The sequence below is a fragment of the Oryzias melastigma genome, linkage group LG3, assembly GCF_002922805.2.
Source record: "Oryzias melastigma strain HK-1 linkage group LG3, ASM292280v2, whole genome shotgun sequence".
Lineage (NCBI taxonomy): Eukaryota > Metazoa > Chordata > Actinopteri > Beloniformes > Adrianichthyidae > Oryzias > Oryzias melastigma.
The window spans coordinates 28,682,510-28,704,458 of NC_050514.1; the positions used below are offsets into that span (position 1 = coordinate 28,682,510).

A 21,949-nucleotide genomic window follows, 5' to 3' on the forward strand; every position below is an offset into this window, starting at 1 on the left:
TTTTGCACCGATCTGGTAACAACGCTTCACAAGATGCTCCACGCCTTTCATCTTTAACACAGCCACAATAAACAGACAACTTTGGTTCTTTTCTCACTGTTTTATTACTTTTTTCTCGTAAATGTACAACTTTTTTCTTGTAAATGTATGAATTATACCTCGTAAATGTATTAATTTTTTTCTCTTAAATTTGCAACTTTTTTCTCATACATTTATATTTTTTTTCCTGCAAATTTATAATTTTTTCTCGTAAATTTACATGTTTTTTTTAATGTATGACTTTTTCTTTTAAATGTTTTCATTTTTCTCATATATTTAAAGACTTTTTAATTTCCTGAGTCTTTTCTCATAAAATTTTCACTGTTTTATAATAAATTTATGAGATTTAGTTATAAACTTATTACTTTAAAATACGTAAGCTTACATCAAAAAAGTCATAAATTTAGATATTTGGCTTTGTAAGTCATAAATATATGACATTATTCTTGTAACTTAACAGTTATTACTTTTTTCTCATAAATTTACGAGTATTAAAGAATTTGATTTTTTTGGTAAACTGGTCCTAATACTCTGTAAGGTAATAATGGGCTTAATATTTAAAAATGACATGAATATCAGCAGCTTACCGGTAGACTGTTGTAGTGGGAGTGGTGACTTTCTCATTCAGAATGCGGCACTTGAATTTGTTGTACTGGTGGAAATTGGAAAGTTAAAAAGAGATGATCTTAAATGAAGATATATATATGAAAATCAACAAACATCCACTTTTACTCACTTTAAACATTTTGAGCAGAGTGTCTTTGCTGATCTCAAGCCTTTCGAATGGCTGCTTCTCTTTCATCACAGACTTACACAACACCTCCAAGTCGCCAAACTCAGAGCTGGAGACGGCTCTGACAAAAACAAAGAGGATCCTAAAGGTTTGGGCCAACATCTTATTCACAATTTAAGATCACAAATTCCCATTTCATTTACTGCATTTTCGAGAAAAATGCTTAAAAAAAATCAACAATAAAATAAAGGAAAAATATTTTTAAGTAACAAAACATGACATCATACAGTAATACCAACATGTATGGAAACCAGACTGGGCTCTGAAAAGACTTCCTTACTTCTGTTCGTCCAGGAACATGTCATAGTAGAAGCCGTTCTCTATGGGGGGGCCATAACACAAACAGCCCCCATAATAGCGCTCCATTGCTTCACCCAGAATGTGAGCGCTGGAGTGCCAGTACACCTGGGAACAAGATCAAGACAAGTTTGACATTTTTTATCATAATTTTTAGAATGCTCAAAGAACGTGCACTATTTTTCTGATGGTTTGGTTTAAAACGTGCGGACCAGCACACCAAAAGTTTGAATTATGTTGAAGTTTCTGGTAGTTACTCCTGAAAATAATAACTTTTTCTTAAAATATCAGTTTAGATAGATGGCTTTACGTGTAATTTAGACTACGGCCCAAACCATGATTCTGCCACCACATAATTAGAAAAATGGGAAATATGATTTTTGTGTTCATGTGAGAATTTCTTCATTTACTCAAAAAAAAAAAGTTAATAAAATAAAATAAAGTAACAGCAAAACTCTTTTGGGAAAGAAGGAGCCATCATTTTGCATTCATTACACCAGTAATGCAGGAAAAAGACCCTCAGTTTAAATGATTTACATTAACTGAAATTTTTAGTCTGTGTGCAAACATGAGACACTTGGATTTATTGTTAGTGTGTGATTAACGTTGGAGTTAATACTCTTTATGGGAGGTTCTGTTTTTTCCTCTAAATGATGACCAATAACATTTTTTTCTATTTATGAAATATATGTGATGAATTATACACTAAAGTATGGACTGGAATGTAGAATCAAAGTTTATTAATATTGAAAATTATAAATTTACAGTAAAAATGCACACTTTTGGTGCTTAAAATACATATTTGGAGAGTCAAAACAATCATTCGAGTTGTTTCAGGTTGTTTGAACCCAAGAAACAATTATTATATTTTAGATCTACATTATCTAGCTCCACTTTTGATTATTTTTTTTCATTTTACAACCATTTCAGCTATAAGTTAAGTGATAAAGTAATTTTAGAAAATTGCTCTATTAAGGTTATATTCGTGAGATTTTACAAAAGTTTAATCAAAATCCCAGAAACTTTTGATTACATTTGAAAAATTGGCATCACATTTTTTTAAGATCTTGAAATATTATAGGAAAGTAAAATTGCTAGTTCTAAAAGGATTTAATGTTTGTATAGGAGTTATTTGGTAACAACAGGTTATTTGTTTTATTTAGATAATAGTTTTTCATTAATTTGTCCATTTCATGTCCTGAATATTTGGGTTTAAAGGCAAAATTGTGCAAAAGAAAATAAGAAGAAAATGCCATTTCAAAGGTCAGAACTGCTCACATTAAATGGATCTAATAGTAATATAATATAGCAAAGCATCTTTATACTCACAGCTTGAGCGTCTTCATTGTCAAAGCGTAAAATCTCAAGAGAGCAGTCCCGCTCGAGAGGTCTGTCCAGATCCCAAAGCTCTCCATTCACCCGAGAAATCACTGCATTGTCAGCCAGGCCCTGGCTGAAAGATGACAAGCATCACAGTTGCCTCAGAAACGCTGCGTTCAGCAACATCCAGGAGATTTCTACGAGCATCACAAAAGACAAGCTCACCTGATCTCACTGGCCACCTGATAAGGTGTGGTGACCCAGGATTTAGCCGCCACCTTTTGCCCGTCTGGCAGCTCCACTGTGATGGCTTTGCTGTTCTGGGATCTTTTGGCCAGCAGAGCGTCACTTTCCTTCTTTAGACTCTCGTAGAGGGAAAGGCGCTCAGAGATGTATCCAGGCCAGGGGGTCAGCTTCACCAGGAAAAATAATAGAAATGGAAATCAAGGATATGTCAGATTTATTATTATTATTTTTTATCAAAAGCATTTACCTCCTTTGCGCCTCCTTCAGATTGCTCCTTATCTTGTTTCTTCTCCTTCTTGTTTTTGTCATTTGTTTTTGGGTTTGAGGGTTTCACCTGTTTAAACATATGAACAAACTAATTTTGTAGCTATTTAGAAATGTCAAATTATTAGCTGTCTTAATATTAAAGTAGTAACACAATATGGCTTCTATTTTTGGAAACTGTTTTGGTTGACCATGGTGGCGGGCCTATGCTATTTAAATGACTAAAAATGTCTTTTATTGTGTCAACTCCTACCCCGTTTATCTGCTGGTGTTTGTTGGCGTTCCTCTCGGGGGCTGTGGCCTCCTTAGCCCCTTGCCGTTTCTTACGCGGCGCCTCCGCCTCCTCCTCCAGCTTCAGCTCCGCCTGCAGACCTCGCCGGAGGTGCAGCAGCCGGTACTTGAGCTTCTCATTCTCCGCCTGCAGGATCTCCAGCTCCGGTGTTACGGCCGTGATGCCGGCGGCGTCGAGCCCGTTGCTGAGTCCGTCCTGGAGACTAGACACCTCCTTGATAAGGAGTCGAATTTGCTCCTCCTGTGCGGCCAAACGTGTTGCTAGCCATTCAGCCATCTTTAAAAGACCGCTAGCTGCTAACTTCCGGTCAAGCTTTGAGCAATTTAGGGTGCAGTGTTAACAAGCTGTCACTAGGGGGCAGTAGAAAACTTTATATCAATGCTGACGTCATCTACTCACATCTGTCTGTCAATGGCGATGTAAACATTGATTTCATGTGCTCTCGAATTAGCTGAAAGAGTAAGTGTTTGCATTTTTTCTTTTTGACTTGTACATGAAAATGGCGCACGTATTTCTGGGTTAGAGTTAGAGTGACAGAAAAAGCGGAATTTGCTTCCAAACTCACAGAATAGCAGCTAGCTAGCTAAAACTTGGTTAGCTAGCACTCTTTAAATTCGCCACATTTCACGTAAAAACGGTTATTTTACTATCAGTGTATATTAGAAAGTTAACTATTAGCGTGTTTTAATTGTAAATGTGTTTTCGGGATATAGTAATATATATTCTTGTTTACATATGTGTGATAATAATTTATTGACAGTAAGGCAACTACATTGTAACCTCTAATTAATAATTACTGAGTATTATCTCAATATCTTATAAAAAATGTAAGGGAGTATACAATACTAGTGTGATGTTTTATGTGTGACTGCTAGGGAGCCTCCCACACCTTTGACTCTCCCATGAAAGGTTGCAGCTCTGAGCCTCTCACCTTTCAAAGCAGCACAACTATCTGGTTTGGTCATTCAAATGCTGCTGTGTCAGCATGGCTTCAACATCAGGTTTTGCCCCCCCAAAGCTGGCGGACTTCATCCTCACAGAGAGGCTGGGCAGTGGCACATATGCTACAGTCTACAAAGCCTACAGGAAAGTAAGTAAATATTGTTGAAAAGAGACATTTTCTACAAGTTGAATTAAATGTTTGATTACTTGAAACTATTTTAGTGTATTAACTCTGATAGAGAAAATGACCTTTGTTTCTGCTCAATCTGCCAGGAAGCGATGTATATCAAAACCTTAAAATCAGTAGATGAACTTCCTCATAGTTTAACTTCCTAGTACTATTCAGGTTTTCTTAAAGTAATATAATAAAGCATAGAAGTAATCTGCCTTTACATGTTGATTAAAGACAGTCTTGGATTAGCTACTGATATTTTTGACTAATTCTAAGTTGCTTCATTGTGATCTATTGATGTTAGTTTTGAGCATATTGTTTCATAGTAAAAGGCTTATTAAGCTAGTTTTTCTTTGATAGATTTGACTTTATTTATATAAATACGAAAAAAAGCATTATTTACTTATAATCATAACTTGGCATTTTTGAAGCAATATATACAGTAGACACACATCACATTAGGTCCATTAAAAATAATAATCAATTAAAGTCAAGTAAAGTTTGATTTGTTGCTTGAAAGGCAGTGGAAATAAACAAACTTGTAAAATCCACCCCCTTTTGTGTTATTTCGCTTCATATACATATGAATCACTATAATCTTTTATGCCAGTAATGATTTTAATACGGAACTTTTAGTTAAAAGTATTTTTTCAAGTTATACTTTACTAATCTAAAATATAATATATAAAACTATTATTCAAAAATAACTGTATTCATCGTAAAATACCATTAACACTGTTTAACATAACCAATATTCAAAAAGTGTTCTTTGACCAAAGACCCTAATTGGTGTTGTCTTAAAAAAAGAAAGCAGTGTGTACTTTACTAAATATAGCATCTAATTAAGTTTATTAATTATGTCTTAAATGTTTAACTTTTTCTGGAACGCCTTTTAACACTCAGAGCTTCACTGTATAACAAACTTCTGTTTGATATTTAAATATTTACTCTAATATTAAGTGTTTTTGAACAAGAAAACAACTTGATTACATTTAGGCAGCTAACCAAATTACAATAGAAGCTACAGTAAAAAAAAGGGTGAAGTTTGAAGACAGTGTTCAGAATCCAGTATTTAGGTCAGCTCCGACTTCCTGTTCCAGCCTTGATGGCTTCCATGATGGTGTCGTTGTAGGGGAACAGTCGGGAGGTTGTGGCAGTGAAGGTGGTTGGGAAGAAGACTCTAAATAAGGCCTCAACAGAAAACCTCCTCACAGAAATTGAAATCCTGAAAACTGTACGTCACCCTCACATTGTCCAGCTGAAGGACTTTCAGGTAACTTTACTACTTTATTTCTTCTTGTTTTTCAATGTTTACCATTTGAATAAAAATATTCTGTAAATACATTTTATTTTAAATCAGAAAAAAATAAATGGTAACTATCTGACAGGGCAGTACACGCAGATTGCACAGTTAAACTTGTATATTTATCCATATTTTATTGAAGAAATGCTTCCTGGCATACAAACTGCTAAAACTAATTTGAATAAATATTAAAACAGTTTATTTTTCCTTTATACAAAGCAATATATTATGTATGTGTGCACAGTTAATAAATATCATTATAAGTGGATTTTCACTATTGACTCTATGTACCAGTATATGCCAATGAAGGAAAGAGACCAAATCTTTAAAATTTTGAATTTTTTTTTTTCTTTTTTGTACCTAAAAGGCTCCAAATGCTTAATAATTAATGGAAGGTCAGAACTTTGCTTCTCAGAGACTTGTCTGCATCTTGAAAATAATTTAAACTCAGATTATACTCCAAAGTATTAGGCTTCTTTTAGACATTGTTTTTGTGCGCATCTTAATTTTCTCAAAACTCCAAACTTTCATCATCATTTTGTCAAACTGATCTCCATCAGCCAGTTCCTCTTCAAACCAACTGTTGAAAACTAGAAAACTTTAGCTTGTTTTTTTTTCAGTGGGACGCTGACAACATTTACCTGATCCTGGAATGGTGCTCTGGAGGAGATCTCTCCCGCTTCATTCGCAGCCGCAGGATTTTACCTGAGAGTGTGGCCAGGCGGTTTCTGCAGCAGATTGGTGGGTCCTTCATCCTGGGAGGACGAATTAGCAAATGTAGCTAAAATAGAGTGAAGATTAATCTCCTCTTTGATAAGACGTATGAAACCTTTGTGGTTTTACTCCCTGTTAAAAATAACAAATTTCTAGCATATTATGTTCTTTTTTTTCTTACGATATTATTATCATCTTTCTATTCACTAAACTAAAAAACACTTTTAAACTGAGAATTTTCTGACATCCCCACAATTCAAACTAAGGAGTCAGTCATATTTTCACAGATCAATACAATTTCTGCATAAAAAGCTGTTATTTATCACATTACCTCAGATATCGATTTATATTTAGCGTGTTTTTCATTCATTATCGAGGCTAATACAGTCAAATTTATAAAATATTTTGAGAAACCACCAGAAGAGTCAGTCAAGCATTTGGATATGTTTGATTACTTACAGTTAATGCAAATCCTGTACATAGTTGAAGAGCCGACAATGAGAAAGATTTTTCATGAAAATATGTGCAAATCTCAACTGTTTGTGTTGTGTTTTTGTGTGTGTTCATAGCTTGTGCCCTCCAGTTTCTCCATGAGAGAAACATCTCACATTTGGATTTGAAGCCTCAAAATATTTTACTGAGCGGCTGTGTCCTTAAACTAGCAGGTAAGCTCATCCCAACTCTGTCAAGACGTCAGATAAAGCACAAAACAAACGAAGACCACGAAGAGAAATGAGGCATCGAAAACTGGGAGTTTTCCTCTCTTTATTGGTTTTGTCTTTGCTGTTTTACTAACTGCTCTATTTGCACAGCCTCTTTTATCAACAGCCATTACCAATTCGTTTTCATTAGTATATACATTACCTAAATATTTGTACTTATACCTATTTTTATGCTTGCGTCTTTTTATTATTTATTCTTTTGCACATTTGCACCAAACTCTGAGAGAACAACAATTTCACATGTTAAAATATGTTGCACATTTGACAATAAATTCATTTTGAATTTCCTTGTTCAGTTTGTGCTAACATCTGTTCTAAAGGTGTTCAACTGTATATAGCTATGCAGCTTCATTCAGCACTTAGTCATATAAACTTGTCAGTTACTTTTGTTTTGGTCTCTAGGAGTTTTTGCAGCATTTTGTTCTGAGTGAGGAAATGTTGTTAACATTTGCCTTTGCCTTCAGATTTTGGTTTTGCCCAGTACATGTCACCGTGGGATGAGAAGAGCGTCCTCAGAGGCTCTCCTCTGTACATGGCTCCTGAGATGGTGTGTCGCCGGCAGTACGACTCCCGAGTGGATCTCTGGTCCGTGGGAGTCATTCTTTACGGTGAGCGGCGGCATTCTCATCCTATTCCCCCAAACATGATTTATGCTCCGCTTCAAATTACTGTTCGTACTCAGCATGTGATGAAATGAAGTGGGTTTTGTGTTGTTCTGCCTGCTGTAAATTGTCTTGTGCTGCGAAGTGTAACTCCCCTTTAATGGAGATTAATAACTCCTTGACATTTCTGCTTTTTCAACGTTGGAACTCTAATCAGTCAAGTGGACCTGCAGGCTGAGGAGGGTCTAACACAATTGTATCATTAATCAAATAATGCCAAGAAGGTAGAAGGCTCGTTTTTGAGTTAACAACACAGTAATGTGGAAGTAGCTCACTGTAGTTTAAAAAGGGCAACAATAAACTGGAGTTCTTTGAGTCAGAATGTGCAAAATTAAAGACCAAAAATGTCTTTTAATTACACTTTACATTCATAATAGTTCCGTTTTATTGTATTTCTATAAAATTCCATCCAGACGAGATCAGTGGAAATTATTTTTTTCAATAATAATAATACAAATATTTATTATTAAAAGTTAACTTTTATTTAATTAAAAACTTGTTAAATTTACAAGTAGACTTAGGACAATAATTATTGTTGTAATTCACTTTTTAAGTGTCATTTTAGTGTTTTTTATTATACATATCTGCTTTTTTAAATAGAGCTGTAGCAAAAAGGTAAATTGAACCTTTTGTGGGATCAAAACGCTTCTATTCTATTCTATTCTATTGTATTCTATTCTATTCTATTCTATTCTATTCTATTCTATTCTATTCTATTGTATTCTATTCTATTCTATTCTATTCTATTCTAATAAACCTAAATATTAAATTAATTCTAGAAATATTAGACAAGCTCTTTTTAGCATTTGCTGCTAATGAGTTGTCACTTTTTTTTTTTACTTTTTTTAATTTACCTTTATTTAACCAAGTGATTAAAAATCACTTTTTCAAAGGAACCTCACTTGAATAAAAACCTTTAATTGTTCTAGTAAATTATTCCACCTGCACTAAAATTTAAAAAAGATCAAAATATTTATTAAGGAATTCACAGCAATGACTAGAAACTGAATTTGTATCTCAGATAGAAATAAAAAGACTTATTTGTATAAGTCAACACAATAAACAGACATTTATGAATTTGACCTGAAGCCAGGGCTGTTCATGTTTGAAGCTAAGATGTGACATTTGAAAGACAATGAGGGGATTTACAGATGTTCTGACAGGATGGTAGGATTTTCTTCTTAAAATAATGAAACTAATTTGTTTTTTCAATGGAAAAAAAAGCAGTTTATGATTCCATATGCTATTTGGAGGGTTATTTATTAAAAGTCTAATTTTAGAATACTATCTCAAAACGTTGCAACTTTTTGTCTTAACAAAATAATTCCCCATGGAGTAGTTTATCGTTCCTTTAAATTTCTCAACGTCTCTTTTTTCCATTGCTGTCATTTAGAACATGTTGCTGCCTGGTGTTTAGATTAATAAAGTTAGACCCCTGATACATTTGGAAGTGTGATAACGATATTTTATTTAACAAAAGTAAATTATAAGAGCAGTAATCTTTGATTTTGCTAAAACTAATTGATTATTTAATTGATTTTGGAAAACAAGTTGTTTTGTGTCTTGACAGAGGCTCTGTTTGGACGAGCTCCATTTGCATCAAAGTCTTTTGCCGAATTAGAAGAGAAGATCCGGAGTGACCAGCCTATTGAGGTGACATGTTCAGTAAATGGAAATTAAATGTTTTTTTTTATTTATTACATTTTTTTTTTTTTTATCAAACATGAATGATATGCAGCTAGAAAAGGCTAAAAGATTTGTTACAACTGCAGTTTGTTAACATTACATAGATTCTTAAAACATTTTTACTCTCACTATATCATCTCCAAAAAGAGATTATTCAGGAAAAGAAAAAAACTTATTGTAACATTTTCCTCCAACCACTAAAACACATTTGCTTTTTCTTTTGTGATGTTTTCAAATAAACCACTAGGTGGCTTTTTGTTCCACCCTTGAAGAACTAACAGTGAGAGGCATCTTACTAATGTTTTTTTTAACATATTTTTAGAAGATTAGCCAAAATAAGAGCTGTTTTTTAATTATAATAGCCCAAATTTATTTTCAAGTGTTTTAAACTAGTTTCATTTTTTGTGGAAATTAAAGCCTGCTAGTCACTCAAAGGTTTAATAAAATATTTGTTGTTTTATGCACAATTTTTAACTTTTTTTTTTTTTTAAGTCTGATTATAAATTGTGTCCTACTGTATTTCCCGCTGCTTACCAAATTCACAGGATAACACGGTTGCTATCCAGTCTACTTGTACTTTAGATAATGGCCCACTTTAAAACAGTTGAACTCCTGTCTCAGGCTTTAAGACTCAGACTTCATTGGCAGCATTAGCACACATTTAAAGGTCATCTTCTCACAGAAGGCAGTAACGCAAGACTGCGGGGTCTGCAGCGACAATGTGCCGTCCTCTTTGCCGTTGAAGTGCCCCGCAGATCGGTTTCAGCGTAATGAGGTTGTGTTTTTTGTATCAGCTACCTCCCGGGGCCAAGGTATCCAAGGACTGCAGGGATCTTCTGTTGCGGCTTTTGGAGCGAAATCCAGATGCCCGGATCACATTTGCAGAGTTCTTCACCCACCCTTTTGTGGATATGGAGCACATGCCAAGTGCAGACAGCATAGAGAAGGCAGTAAGGAGATAAACGTTTATAAAAAATGATTCAGTTTGGAGAGACTGGCGGCACATGTGTTTGTGTTTTAGTGCACATGTGTGCTGATGTGAATACATACTGGATATTTCTACTTTTTCAGAAAGAGCTGGTGGTGCAGGCTGTTCAGAAAGACCAGGATGGAGAGAGGTCCTCCGCACTGTCTCTTTACTGTAGTTCCCTTGAGCACTTTGTCCCCGCCATCTACTGTAAGAGCAGAAACTCTTCTTGTATTCTGTCTATGCTTTCTTTCTTTCATCCAGCATAATAAACTGCCAGAACTTAATGTAAAACTGAAATGTCTCTTTTCCTTTAGATGAAACAGACCGACAACGTAAAGAAGCCCTCAGGCAGAAGGTACGCCTGGAATTAATGCTTTTTGTTGCTTCTTTCATCAACTGATCTTTTCTTGTCATTTTCACTGGTACTCAGCTGGAGTGAAACTCTTTCATGGACAGTTTCCACTATGCATGGAGAACATTTGTAGTGTGCTGCTGCTGCTGTCATAACTGACTGTGAGGGCTTTCCACAGGTCAAGCAGTACGTTTCCAGAGCTGAGGAGCTCAAAGCTCTGCTCGCTTCAGACAACAAACGAAGCGTCGAAGAGGCCCGAAGTGCCAGAGATGTTCTCCGAGGTAAAGAGAGAGGGACTGCTGACATGCGTGACACCAGCCTTTCCTAATCTACTTTGATATTTACTTCTTTATACCAGTTTATTGTGTTTTTCTTTTAGTAAGACTTCACTTTTTTTGTCATCAGTTTCTTCTTTGGTGCCACATTAATTTTAAAACCAAAACACTTTTTTTCTATTAACAATTTTTTTTTTTATTTTACTACCTTCCAAAAACTGCTCAGAAAACACAAATCAGTGATTAAGACGTTGATTTGACCCCTAAATTCTTCCAATTGAATTCCATCAGAGGTATCACCAGTTCCAAAAACCATCAGGACCGCACCTAGAGATGTTCAAAATACTCCAAAATCATCACAGCTAATTGTTTGCTGAAATGTTCTGCTGGGGAATTTGTGACAGTATAAGGACTAAACTTTAAATTCAAACTGTTTTTGAAAACTTGTTGTATTGTGGTCTTGTGCTGTATTGTGGTTTTCCTTTTGGCTTTTTCCTTCAGGGGTCGCCACATCAAATTAGCTTTCTATAGGTCTGATTCGCAAATTTGATTTGACAAAGATTTTACGTTTGATCCCTTCCTGACACAACTCTCTGTATTTATCTGGGCTTTGGACCGGCATAGTTAGTCTCCAGCTTGGCCCCCCTCATGGCTACGTAGTTATTATTGTGCTTGTTTAAACAAGTATAACACTTTTTTTATTTCAATTCTTGATTTTAATGACGGATGCACCTTGTAGTTGTCTTATAATTAGTTCTTGTTTTTAATGACCAAAATTTTGCAGTTTCTATCCATTAGTTACAAATTAGTTGCAACTTAACTCGCTGTAATATTTTTTGTTTTTTAATGAATGATGCACTGAGCTAAGAGTACTTTACATTTTGTTGCACATCTGACAAATATGAGTATCTATCTATCTAAACATCATGTTTTTTTTTTTTATTTACTTCTGCAGAAATGTCTCAGGACCAACCACGAGTCGTCGCTGCTTTGAATTTGGCGTCCACAGCCATCGCTAAGGTTAGACATGTTCACAGCTGGAAAACAACAACTTAAATGATTGTTACCGTTGTTATTTTAGTTCAAACTTGACATAGAAACTTTTGTTTACCTATCAATACATCATCACCAATTTCCCTGAGACTAAACTTGAATCAAAAAAGAAAATATATTGGTAACAAACTTGTTGGATAAACACTGACCTTGATACAGTGTTCCCTCATTTATCCAGGAGTTGCGTTATAAAAATAAAGTATTTGTCTTTATTTTTCTCTCTATTATTATAGACATTTTTTGACTGTAAAACTCCTCACTTCACATTTTATACACTTCTCAGACAGACATGAACATTTTAACACGTTTTTCTCTTGTTTAAACTCTTAAAGTTTAAATCTATGTAGAAAAACAAGTTTTATTGAATAAGAACAAATCTAAGTCCATCCATTCATCTTCTTCTGCTTATCCAGAACCGGGTCGTGGGGGCAGCAGTCTAAGCAAAGTTGCCCAGATTTCCCTCTCCCCGGCCACTTTCTCCAGCTATTCTGGGGGATTGATTAAAAATGCTCTTCAGCCAATCAGGACGCAGAATCTGCTGTTAAAAAAATAAAAAAACTGAATGCAAAATAACATCATAAAAAATTTCTGAAACACCAAAAGGTGACTTACGAAATGACGAGGAACCACCATTGAGCGATTTTGTGGATTTAGCTGATGCTAACAAGCTTTTGATATTCTTTTTTAGGAGGAGAGCCGATCAGATGATTGTGAGGCTCTGGACATGTACCAGCAATGCTTAGGAGAGCTTCTGTTGGCGCTTGCAGGTATAATATGCAAACATTTCTTTCTGTAACTGCATTTTAATCATATAAATAATTTTTTGTGACCAAGAAGGTGTCTGAGCTTCAATCCTTTGGAGTACATATTTCCTGGCCAATGACTGAGAAGATTTTTAATCACGTCGTTTAGTTCAAAACAGAAATCTCTGGTAGACACCGGTCTGAACGCAAGGTTCAGGACTCGATCCGGTCCAACTTAACCAGACTGTCCGGAGCAATAAACTTTTCCTTTCTGAATACACCCTGTTTTTCAGTCAAAGTCTACTTTAATGTTCCATAAAGACTTTAAACTTTCTTTTGTGCTGCAGTTACTATTATCAACGTTTCTAACCACAACATTTACACTAATTTAATCAGCCACTTTCTGAACAAAGAATAGAGCTTGGACTAAAACAAAAAAGCTTTGAGTTTATTCTTTTTATATCTGTACGCCCACAAATTATGAATAAAACAAACACATCCAATGAAAAGGTGTCATAATTAAGAGATTTTCTGTTTTTTTTTTGTTTTTGTTTTTTATCTTATACACACTTTCTGTATCATGACTCTGCAGGAGTAAATTTTAGACAACTGGAGGAATGGCAGGATTACAAATTATTTTAAAAACGTTGTTTCAGTAGACCAGATCCTCTGATAGAGTTAAAAAGACATCGCAGTCAAAACAAAGAGAAATGTGAGATCATTTTAACAAGTGAAACGGAGAACGACTCACCGTGACAGTGAGTCCTTGAGAGAGATGGATATAAACAAAAGGGTACTTAAGCAGTGAAGGAGAGGAGCTGGTGAAGGAGGGGTGGGTGAGGAGATGGATAGATGAATAACAGAGAAGACTGAGGCCTGGCGTCCATTAGACCGGGTCCATGAGCTCATGGGGAAGATCAGCCTAATGGAAGAGGTGGGCTAGCAGGATCCAGATGTGGCTTTGAGCTGGGATGAGACCCGGTGCCAGCAACCCCGTGTGTGGTATCGGAGTCCCGGCATCTGCTTCCAATCCAGACACCAAACTTTGTGTTTGTTTTTAAACACAGGAGACAAATAAAAACGATTACTTCTCTAATGGACATGAGTGTTGGTTGTCTCGCTCCTTGCACTAGCTGAGGAGAGTGGGCACAGCATTTAAAGCTTTATTAGTATAAAGAACAGATTGAGGGTCCTCGTGGAGTTTCTGCTGTTCAGATACGACCACAGGGATTGTTGGGAGAAAACATTGGGTCTTTGTTTAGCCCAAAGCTTTTGTTGCAAAGTTTCCCAGTGAGCCTCCCCACCACAGAGCCCTCCTCCTCCTCCTCTTTTTTTTCCTCCCTCTGTCACTCTCCAGACAGGCCGACTGTGAAAACAATGCTTACATTACAACCGTTTCCACTTTTCAACCCCCGAGTGTATACGCAAGCAACGTCTTTGGCCTCATTTTAAATGTTGATGAAGCGCTGGACTTCTCCAGTTCATCATTCTTGTGTTTTCTTTCTCTGTTGTGGTGCATCAGCGGAGCCGCAGGGCCGGAGGAAAGAGCTGCTGCACAGTGAGGTGAGTGGGTGACTAGACGACAGTCTGTGAGCTGATCATCGCTCATATCTAGTAACATCCACTTCTACACATACGTATATGGTTGCCTACATTATGTTTTCAAATTATTTCACTACAGAAACTCTTCAAAATTTCTTGTCAAATTATATCGTTTCAGCTGATCTAACATTGATAGTTTATTGAAACATATCCGCCCCCACAGATAATTTAAAATTATTATTATTATTAATGGCCTGTTGTTAACAATTTTGTATTTTTATCTAGTCATGAAATGTTCATTCTGTACAGGTGCAAATGGTTTTTGGGTTGTTCAGGTCTGTGAAAGCCCGCAGAGGGCAGCGGCAGTATCTTAGACTATGTTTACGCCACGTCTAAATGCACGTAAATTGACTTTTTGGGCTTCCACGTTAACGCCTTGCAACGCCAGTTTTCGGGCCCCATGTCCAAAACGTGCTGCGATTGACGGGGTATTGGAGGTTAAATCAGGTCGAACTTTTTAACAATTACGGGATTAAATTTTGTAGTGACGTATTTTGTATTATGTTCATGTAAATAACTGCTTTGAAGTAATTATTGTATATAGATATTGAAGAATTATAGTTTAAGAATTGAAAAATAAATGGGCATTTAATTGAATTGTCTCAAAGTTAGGGCTGTCAACATTAACGTGTTAATTGCACTTGATCCATTTTTTAAAAAGCGTTAATATTTATTAACTAATCTTCCACCAGTTCAGACTTCCATGGCGTGCGTTAATTTCTAAAAAATGCTTACTTTGTCGGGCATTATACCGCTTACTATGTAGTCACTTACAAAATATATAAATGTTAAATACATTTTTGATCATTCTTGTTATTTTTTAGGTTTAGATACTATTTTTCACAAAAGGTGGACTATTTGATTTGTAATGCAACCCGTTGTCACAGTAACACAGCAACATATTGCTGAGTCGGATCTTGACAGCAGGGGCAAATAAAGCAATATATTTGCTGATAGTCACAATAGGTTAAATAAAGCACCAGTTCAGAGTATTCACCCAGGTCATTTGAAATGGAGAAATGCAATGTTTGTTTCTTATGGCTGTATATCAGCATGTTTGTTTTCTTGATGTAATCCTGCTGACCTAAACGTTACACTTCTGTTAATCTTACTGTTGTGTTTTGTGCACACAACTTACACTTCTGAGTTAATACTTTATATATTTCAGACAATAAAAATGAAGGAAAACATTTTCTCTCTGGGCTATTTTTGTTCAAAGCTGCATATTGTCGTATAAAATTTACCTAGTAAAACGTGATTAATCATAACCCAAAAGTGTGATCAATCTGATAAATGTTTTCAATCGATTGACAGCACTACTCAAATCACAAGTGAATTAAAATGTTAAATTCAGGATTGAAATCAAATTGATTCATTGTTTTTTTGGGGGGGGTATCCACATCTTATTTATTTATTTATTTATTTATTTTATCAATTTTGCTTAAAATAATGTGCTTCATAAATCTCAAACCAAAGAGGAAGCTAATGTTCACCTGTTCCTGCCTACTAAAACTGAGTTAGAAGGAAGGAAGGGACTATATTCAAGAGGTAGCCAACAAACAAAAGCATTTTGGAACAAAACAAATGCTCTCTGTTGTGTCTTGTTGTGCTGATGTAACTGATAAAATGTCTGCCCGCTGTTTGTCAGCTGTAAATTGATAGTCATATGGTTGTCATTAATGTCTCAGTGTCTTTTTCCCATATGCCATGTTTATTTAGCAAATGAGTTAATAACATACAACGGTATTTCACCGACAAACCTCCAAGAAGGCTGCATGGCAAGTATTGGGCCTCCTAGACCTCCCTGTTTGAAGTTTTATTGGTGCTTGTCTTAAGTAAATTCAGACGTGGCTGTAATAATCTGAAGCAGCATCAGGATCGGGGGCTAAATTGAAAGCATGTGTGGATGTGAGAGCCCAAAACAGCCGACACACGCAGCCATGGCTGGTGTTCACATCTCTCAGGAGCTGCACTTTCTCCATTTGAAGTCATAACTCATCATTCGGGCTTCTTTGAATCAGTGGCTGAGTATCCACACTCACAGAACATAAAACCCAAGCATATCTCATCCCCTGTCCTGGAAACTTATCAATATTCCCGTGTGCTTTGCACTGTCATTTAGAAATCTATTGTCTTAAACAATTAAAGAGTATAATTTATTGTCCTGTGTCACTCAGTCCAGTTCTCATATACAGAACCTGTAACATCTGGGTTGAGGTTGCACTGAGATTAAGTAGGGGCACTTGCAGGTATTGACGTGTATTTAAAAACTTTGTGTAGTCAGCAGAAAAAGTGATTATCTCAGCAAAAATCCCTCTTTATAAAGGACTGCATACATGTTTCTGATACATAAGCTGTTATCACACAGGCAGATTTTGACAAATGGAAGTGGACACCTGTTAAAGCATTCATCTTAGATTAAACCGCTCTGGGCCTGATGGCAAAATGCTTAAACCTAAAACGCACCAACTGTTGAACCAAACTGTTATTTTCATCTAACAATATTCTTTGTGTTTGTCAACAGATAAAAACCCTCATGGCGAGAGCAGAGTACCTTAAAAAGCATATTAAGGTAAAGCAAGATGAAAATGGTAAAAAAAAAATAGTGGAACACATTTACTTTAATACTTTTATGTTGGTATTTCAGATGCAGGAGACTCAGCAGGATGTTTCTCTGGATCGAGAATCTTTTGCAGATTCTATCAGAGGCTGTGAGTTGTTTTTTTGCACAATTTCTTTGGCTTCAACAGTGTTGAGGTTTTATATTAATCCAAAAAGCAACAACACAGAGGTTTGGTTGAGGAAGGTGGTCAGGGGTTGAGCTGATGCCCAAAGTTGGAATGAAATGTCCTTTCACTGAATGTTTTTCTCTAGTAAAACACCAGCCATCCTCGGGGTCTGCCGGCCACCCTGCAGGGCGCGATTCGGTTTCCGAGCAGCTCCGTGCTGTTCTGGGTCCTCTAATAAAAATACTCAGTGAAAATGCAAACGCACTGCCTACACACAAGACTGAATTTATTGGGGGCGGCTCAGCCATTGGACTGATGTTGGATAACCAAAGCTCAGACAATATCCTGTTCCCCGCTGGAAATTTCTGGGGAATTATGAATTCAAAAAGGGGGATGGAGCAAGGGCATGAAAATCTCCAGAGGCTGCTCAGCTTTCATGAAGAATGTAGCTTCTTATCCTGCTGCTGTTTTAATAAGAAACACAAGCTAAAGTCAGCCATAGCAGCTGGCGCTGATCCATCAGCAGCTGCGCTAGATTAGATGGCAGCAGCACCTAAGCCTGTCTGGTGACCCTGGAATACACCAACGTACTGAGAACCATCTCACTGAATCCACAATAAAAAACATGTTTTTGGACTTCTTTGTGTGGCATCTCAGACACAAGGCCTCTAAAAGAACTTTTTCTACATGAAGGAAGGACTTTGAACAGAAACATTCAAGAAACAAACATCTGCAAAAAGTACATATACATTTAAGATCAATTTGTTTATTTCAGGTCAGAATTTATAAAACAACTGCATTTCATTTTAGCTACTACTGTGGGATTTTATTGTTGTTTCACATTTGTCCTCTAATAATCAACAAGCAACTAAAACCAGTGTAGTCTTATTCTTTATGGTCCATAAAACCACTAGAATGTCACATGACCTCACAAATGACCATCAAACTGTTTGTCAACACCAATGAGGGTCCCGTGATAATAAATAAAAATGTGAGAACTTCTGAAGAGCTATAACTTCATATTATGGTTAGTGTGGAATTAACCAAAGAAAATGTTATAAAATCAATTAAATCTGCAGCATATTCCACCCTTTTGCCATGCTATTTGAGATGTGAGCCAGTCTGGAAAATTCACTTTAGTTTTATTAAAAAAAATGCTTTAAATCCACTTTACAGACACATTCTGTTGCATGCATCTGTGCATATTTCAGATGTGGCATCACCATTGACCAAACTTTTACATGATAGCATCATATGACAGGCAAAGCCATCAAGTTTATGATGTAAAAACATGAAGTGTGAAAATTTTGCTTCGATTTTGTGTTGAATTTCTTTTAACTTATAGAAAGGAAACATAAACTACAACTTTTAAAAGCTTTAGCTACAGTATGTGGTCATATACACAGCATGTGATGCGGAGGCATCGGCAGAATCTTCAAGATTTCATGCACATGCCTGATTTTTTTGAAAATCGTTGACGTGGTCATGTATGTAGATGGCGGCCATCAGGTGTCTGTAGGTCAGGTGGGGTTGACGCCATTACAAAATCGGGCGACGGTGGGGGGGGGGGCGACCACAGGGTGGTGGTCGCCAGATCGCCGGCAGAAACTCTCATTGCACAGTGTGCAAATGTCTCCCGACGGCGGACATCCATATGATGGCCACCAGCCACCTGGGGGTATGAAAAAAGCAGGCCATTCTCCACCACTGGTCATTTGCAACTCAGTTTTTAAAGTATACATAATATGTTGTCAATTTAACAACTTTGAGACAACATGCCTCCAAAAACTATGCAAGGGAAAAGCCCTGGTGCCTGAGATAACGAAGGTTCAATCGGTCCAATCGCAGCAGGAGTCTTCATTTAATGAAGAGTCTGAGTTTAGTGCTTCATCAGCACCATCTCCCCATTTATATGCAAGACCCACAGTGGTCAGTTGCTTCTGTACAATTTCTAACAATCTGACAGTGGCAGTGGGACGGCAATCTAAAGTTAGCTGATCGATCATCAGACAACTTTGGGGACCTTGGAGACCCTCCTATCAGTCAGAATTAAGCTGCTGCCCTCCTGTCACACTTGTAAAATTTGAAGTTTTTCTTAAAACCCCTGCGCAGCATGTAAAAATACAACTGCCACTTTCTGATTACAAATGTCATTTTAGGTTATTCAACATAAAACGTTAAAAAAAAATGACAAAAGTATAGACTGAAATTAGGGTGTGATTTCAACAACAATTTGATTCATGCTATAATTTGTAGTTCATCGTCTATATTGGTTCATTTTAAAACAATCTGTTAGGTTCAAACAACCTGAAACATTTCTCTGAAAGGAAGACAAGAGAGGGGTCAGTTCTTAAATCAGATTTTACTTGCACAAGGAGAACAGACAGAGAATGTTCAAACCAGTCTCCACCCGCTCTGAAGATCTTGGGTCAGGGTTTCCATATTTATAACCTTTCAGGGGCGGTCTTATTTTATTTACATTTGCTGCTCTCACGGTGTGGAAGGAAAAACAGCCTCAAACTGGTTCTACTATCATTATTGTCTTAGTTCAATGCAATAGGTCTGCGTCAGCATCTTTGAGTATCTGTAATGTGTCAGCCTCCAGACAGCCTTCAGCCTAGGATGACTGCAACCTTCCAGACACCAGCTGAGCACGACCTCAAATGAGCAGAAAGAGAAAAGAGGTTAAAATAATACAAAGCAAATATGAGATAAATGTATGTACAACTCTATCACAATCCCATTCTATTAACTGAACGAAAATCTATTTTTTTATCTGCTCTTTATTCACAATGATTTGTATAAAGAAGTACTCAGAGTTTTAAACTTAATTTTCATAATATTTGTCTTCCATCATCAGGAAAAGGTTACATAAATGTAAGAAACATGTTAAAAACTCACAATTTTCAACGGTGTGGGTCTTAATTGTGCATGTAGATGGTGTATTAGTGTTTGGACAAAATTTTTCAAAGTCTTGCTCTTAAAAAATTGTGACCTATTCTGTTACAGTATTGGTCTATATTGAATAGTGACACCTGTGTTATGATACGTTATGTATCGCCAGACTCTTGCCAAAACAAACCCTAGTGAAAATTGCTTGATCTCTAGAGATTAATTTGTTTTCATCATGTTATACTTTTACATATCAATAAAAAAATTGACTCAAAAGATTTTGTGGGATTTTTCTGTCGGTTGCTGCAAGATAAACTGCAATAAAAACTAAGTGTTCCATGTTATGTCCTGTAAAATGTAGAGAACGTAACACCGGTCGTTTCTGTTTTGTCAGCCTGCTGTGTGCAGTGAGTTGGGGAGCTTCCAGGAAAAGACTGGAGAGCCTGCAGCCTGTCGGTCAGCGTTTGGGACGGACACAGAGCCTTCACCTCATCAGGTCTCTGCGGGTTCAAACCACACCGAGTTCTGACCAACTGAGTACACCGTCTGGGTGGGATTTTGCACTTGCCAGCCAAATGTGGCTACTGCTTTGGCTGTTGCTGGGCAGTTTTTCTATCAGATAAAACTGGCAGGTGAGGAACCTTGATTTGTTGTTTTTCCATTAAAAAAAAAATGTTGAAGTTAAGGCACTTAAAGTCGCTCTTGATTTTCGGATTAGCTCCACGGTTAATGTGAAAGTTCCCTGCACTTTTCTTTGGGACTAGTTCCCTCGATCCCCCGCCTCCCCATTGAAATGTAAATGCAGGACAGCTTGGATGACAATACCCCACTGTCATGGTAAAAGAGACGGCTGCATTTGTTTTTAGTCCAGCATTCAGAGGAAATCCCAGCCCGACTTTCAGACCTGAACGGCGGCAAACAAACCTGTACTGTAATGTGAAGGAAAGTCACAGCTGTTAAGAATATTTAAGCCTTTCAAATATTTCAGCCTGGATGTAGAGCCCCCCCTCCCTACTCTGCCTTTGCTGTGGGTCAGCCGCAGGCTCGCCGTGCTCTCTCCACTGATGGAGACCTCGCCGCCTCAGTGAGGGTAAACCGGAGAGGTGCGGCCTCTGCCTTATTTACATTGGTCTTAAATGTTCTTAGGTTTGGCAGCAGCTCTTCGTTTGAGGAATACTCATGCAAAGCCTTCAGAGGCAGGCCTTCATGAAACTGGAAGGCTCTCGGCATGCTGACTGCCGTACTGTACTGCTGTACGACTACACTGTCTGAATATCAAAGATGTAAATATTTCACGAGGGAGAATCGTTGTGTGGAATCTTAAAGCAACACAGGAAATACTTGAAACAAAAGAATAAAATAGAAAGTGACGCACTGTCTGTTTAGACACATTAATTTAATGACAAATAATATTCATTGCAATATCCAAAAAGTGCACCATTGTCTGCCTTGTGTTAACATATTCAAACTATTATAGATATTTAGGACTCTGAAGTTCCTTGGATGTGCGGCTGATTATCAAATAAAAGGGACAACTGTGAAAAAGATTTAAAATGTATGATTTGTTGGTGTAAATAAACTGTTTACGACATTTTAAAATACTTAATTGAGAATTTGTTTTCTTTATTTGTGATTATGTACATCAACATAAACTGGGGATGACAGAAGCGTTAGGGTGGTTGTTATATGTTTTAAATTTATTAAGAAAATGCTCTCTTTACTTTATTTATACTTTTTAATGCTGTGATGAAGACCTCTTCTTTTAGTGTCTTCCTTTTTTGTTGAATAAGAATGTTTCCAAACATGACTTTCTTTTTAAAACTCCAGAATTACAACAGAGCCAGAAGGTGATGGGATTCCACTTGAAATAATGGGATGTTG

The 21,949-nt window shown here is 36.6% G+C and overlaps 2 protein-coding genes across 3 annotated transcripts in view; one reads left to right on the forward strand and one right to left on the reverse strand.

Annotated features, from left to right (window-relative positions):
* The window catches only part of tars3 (threonyl-tRNA synthetase 3), a 16,229-nt gene extending 12,665 nt beyond the window's left edge, over positions 1 to 3,564 (reverse strand). Inside the window, exons 1-7 of the mRNA XM_024294969.2 lie at positions 3,213 to 3,564; positions 2,943 to 3,029; positions 2,675 to 2,862; positions 2,459 to 2,582; positions 1,113 to 1,237; positions 776 to 893; positions 627 to 691 (exon numbers count right to left, since the gene is read on the reverse strand). Coding sequence (XP_024150737.1) covers positions 627 to 691; positions 776 to 893; positions 1,113 to 1,237; positions 2,459 to 2,582; positions 2,675 to 2,862; positions 2,943 to 3,029; positions 3,213 to 3,527 — 1,022 coding nt within the window. The 5' untranslated portion in view covers positions 3,528 to 3,564. The remainder of the gene's footprint in view (positions 1 to 626; positions 692 to 775; positions 894 to 1,112; positions 1,238 to 2,458; positions 2,583 to 2,674; positions 2,863 to 2,942; positions 3,030 to 3,212) is intronic.
* On the forward strand, positions 3,555 to 21,669 carry ulk3 (unc-51 like kinase 3). 2 transcript variants are annotated; one of them, XM_024294970.2, is made up of 17 exons: positions 3,555 to 3,710; positions 4,127 to 4,341; positions 5,498 to 5,638; positions 6,289 to 6,409; positions 6,952 to 7,047; positions 7,569 to 7,712; positions 9,337 to 9,419; positions 10,247 to 10,402; positions 10,524 to 10,629; positions 10,737 to 10,777; positions 10,953 to 11,055; positions 12,005 to 12,069; positions 12,791 to 12,869; positions 14,368 to 14,408; positions 16,972 to 17,019; positions 17,095 to 17,158; positions 17,322 to 18,134. In XM_024294970.2, exons 2-17 carry the CDS (start codon positions 4,237 to 4,239, stop codon positions 17,714 to 17,716), a joined length of 1,788 nt encoding a protein of 595 aa, XP_024150738.1. In that variant the 5' UTR covers positions 3,555 to 3,710; positions 4,127 to 4,236; the 3' UTR covers positions 17,717 to 18,134. The 2 variants fall into 2 exon arrangements, with proteins under 2 accessions (XP_024150738.1, XP_024150739.1); XM_024294971.2 differs by lacking the exon at positions 17,322 to 18,134 and adding an exon at positions 20,463 to 21,669 and having other exon boundaries at positions 3,558 to 3,710.
* Positions 21,670 to 21,949: the final 280 nt, after the last annotated feature.

Excerpts from the sequence above, each read along its gene's own strand:
- ulk3 (XM_024294970.2), top strand. The coding sequence starts at position 4,237 with ATGGCTTCAACATCAGGTTTTGCCCCCCCAAAGCTGGCGGACTTCATC. Across the intron at positions 5,639-6,288 it reads TCCAGCTGAAGGACTTTCAG|TGGGACGCTGACAACATTTA; the intron begins GTAACTTTACTA and ends TTTTTTTTTCAG. Across the intron at positions 10,778-10,952 it reads AAGAAGCCCTCAGGCAGAAG|GTCAAGCAGTACGTTTCCAG; the intron begins GTACGCCTGGAA and ends GGCTTTCCACAG.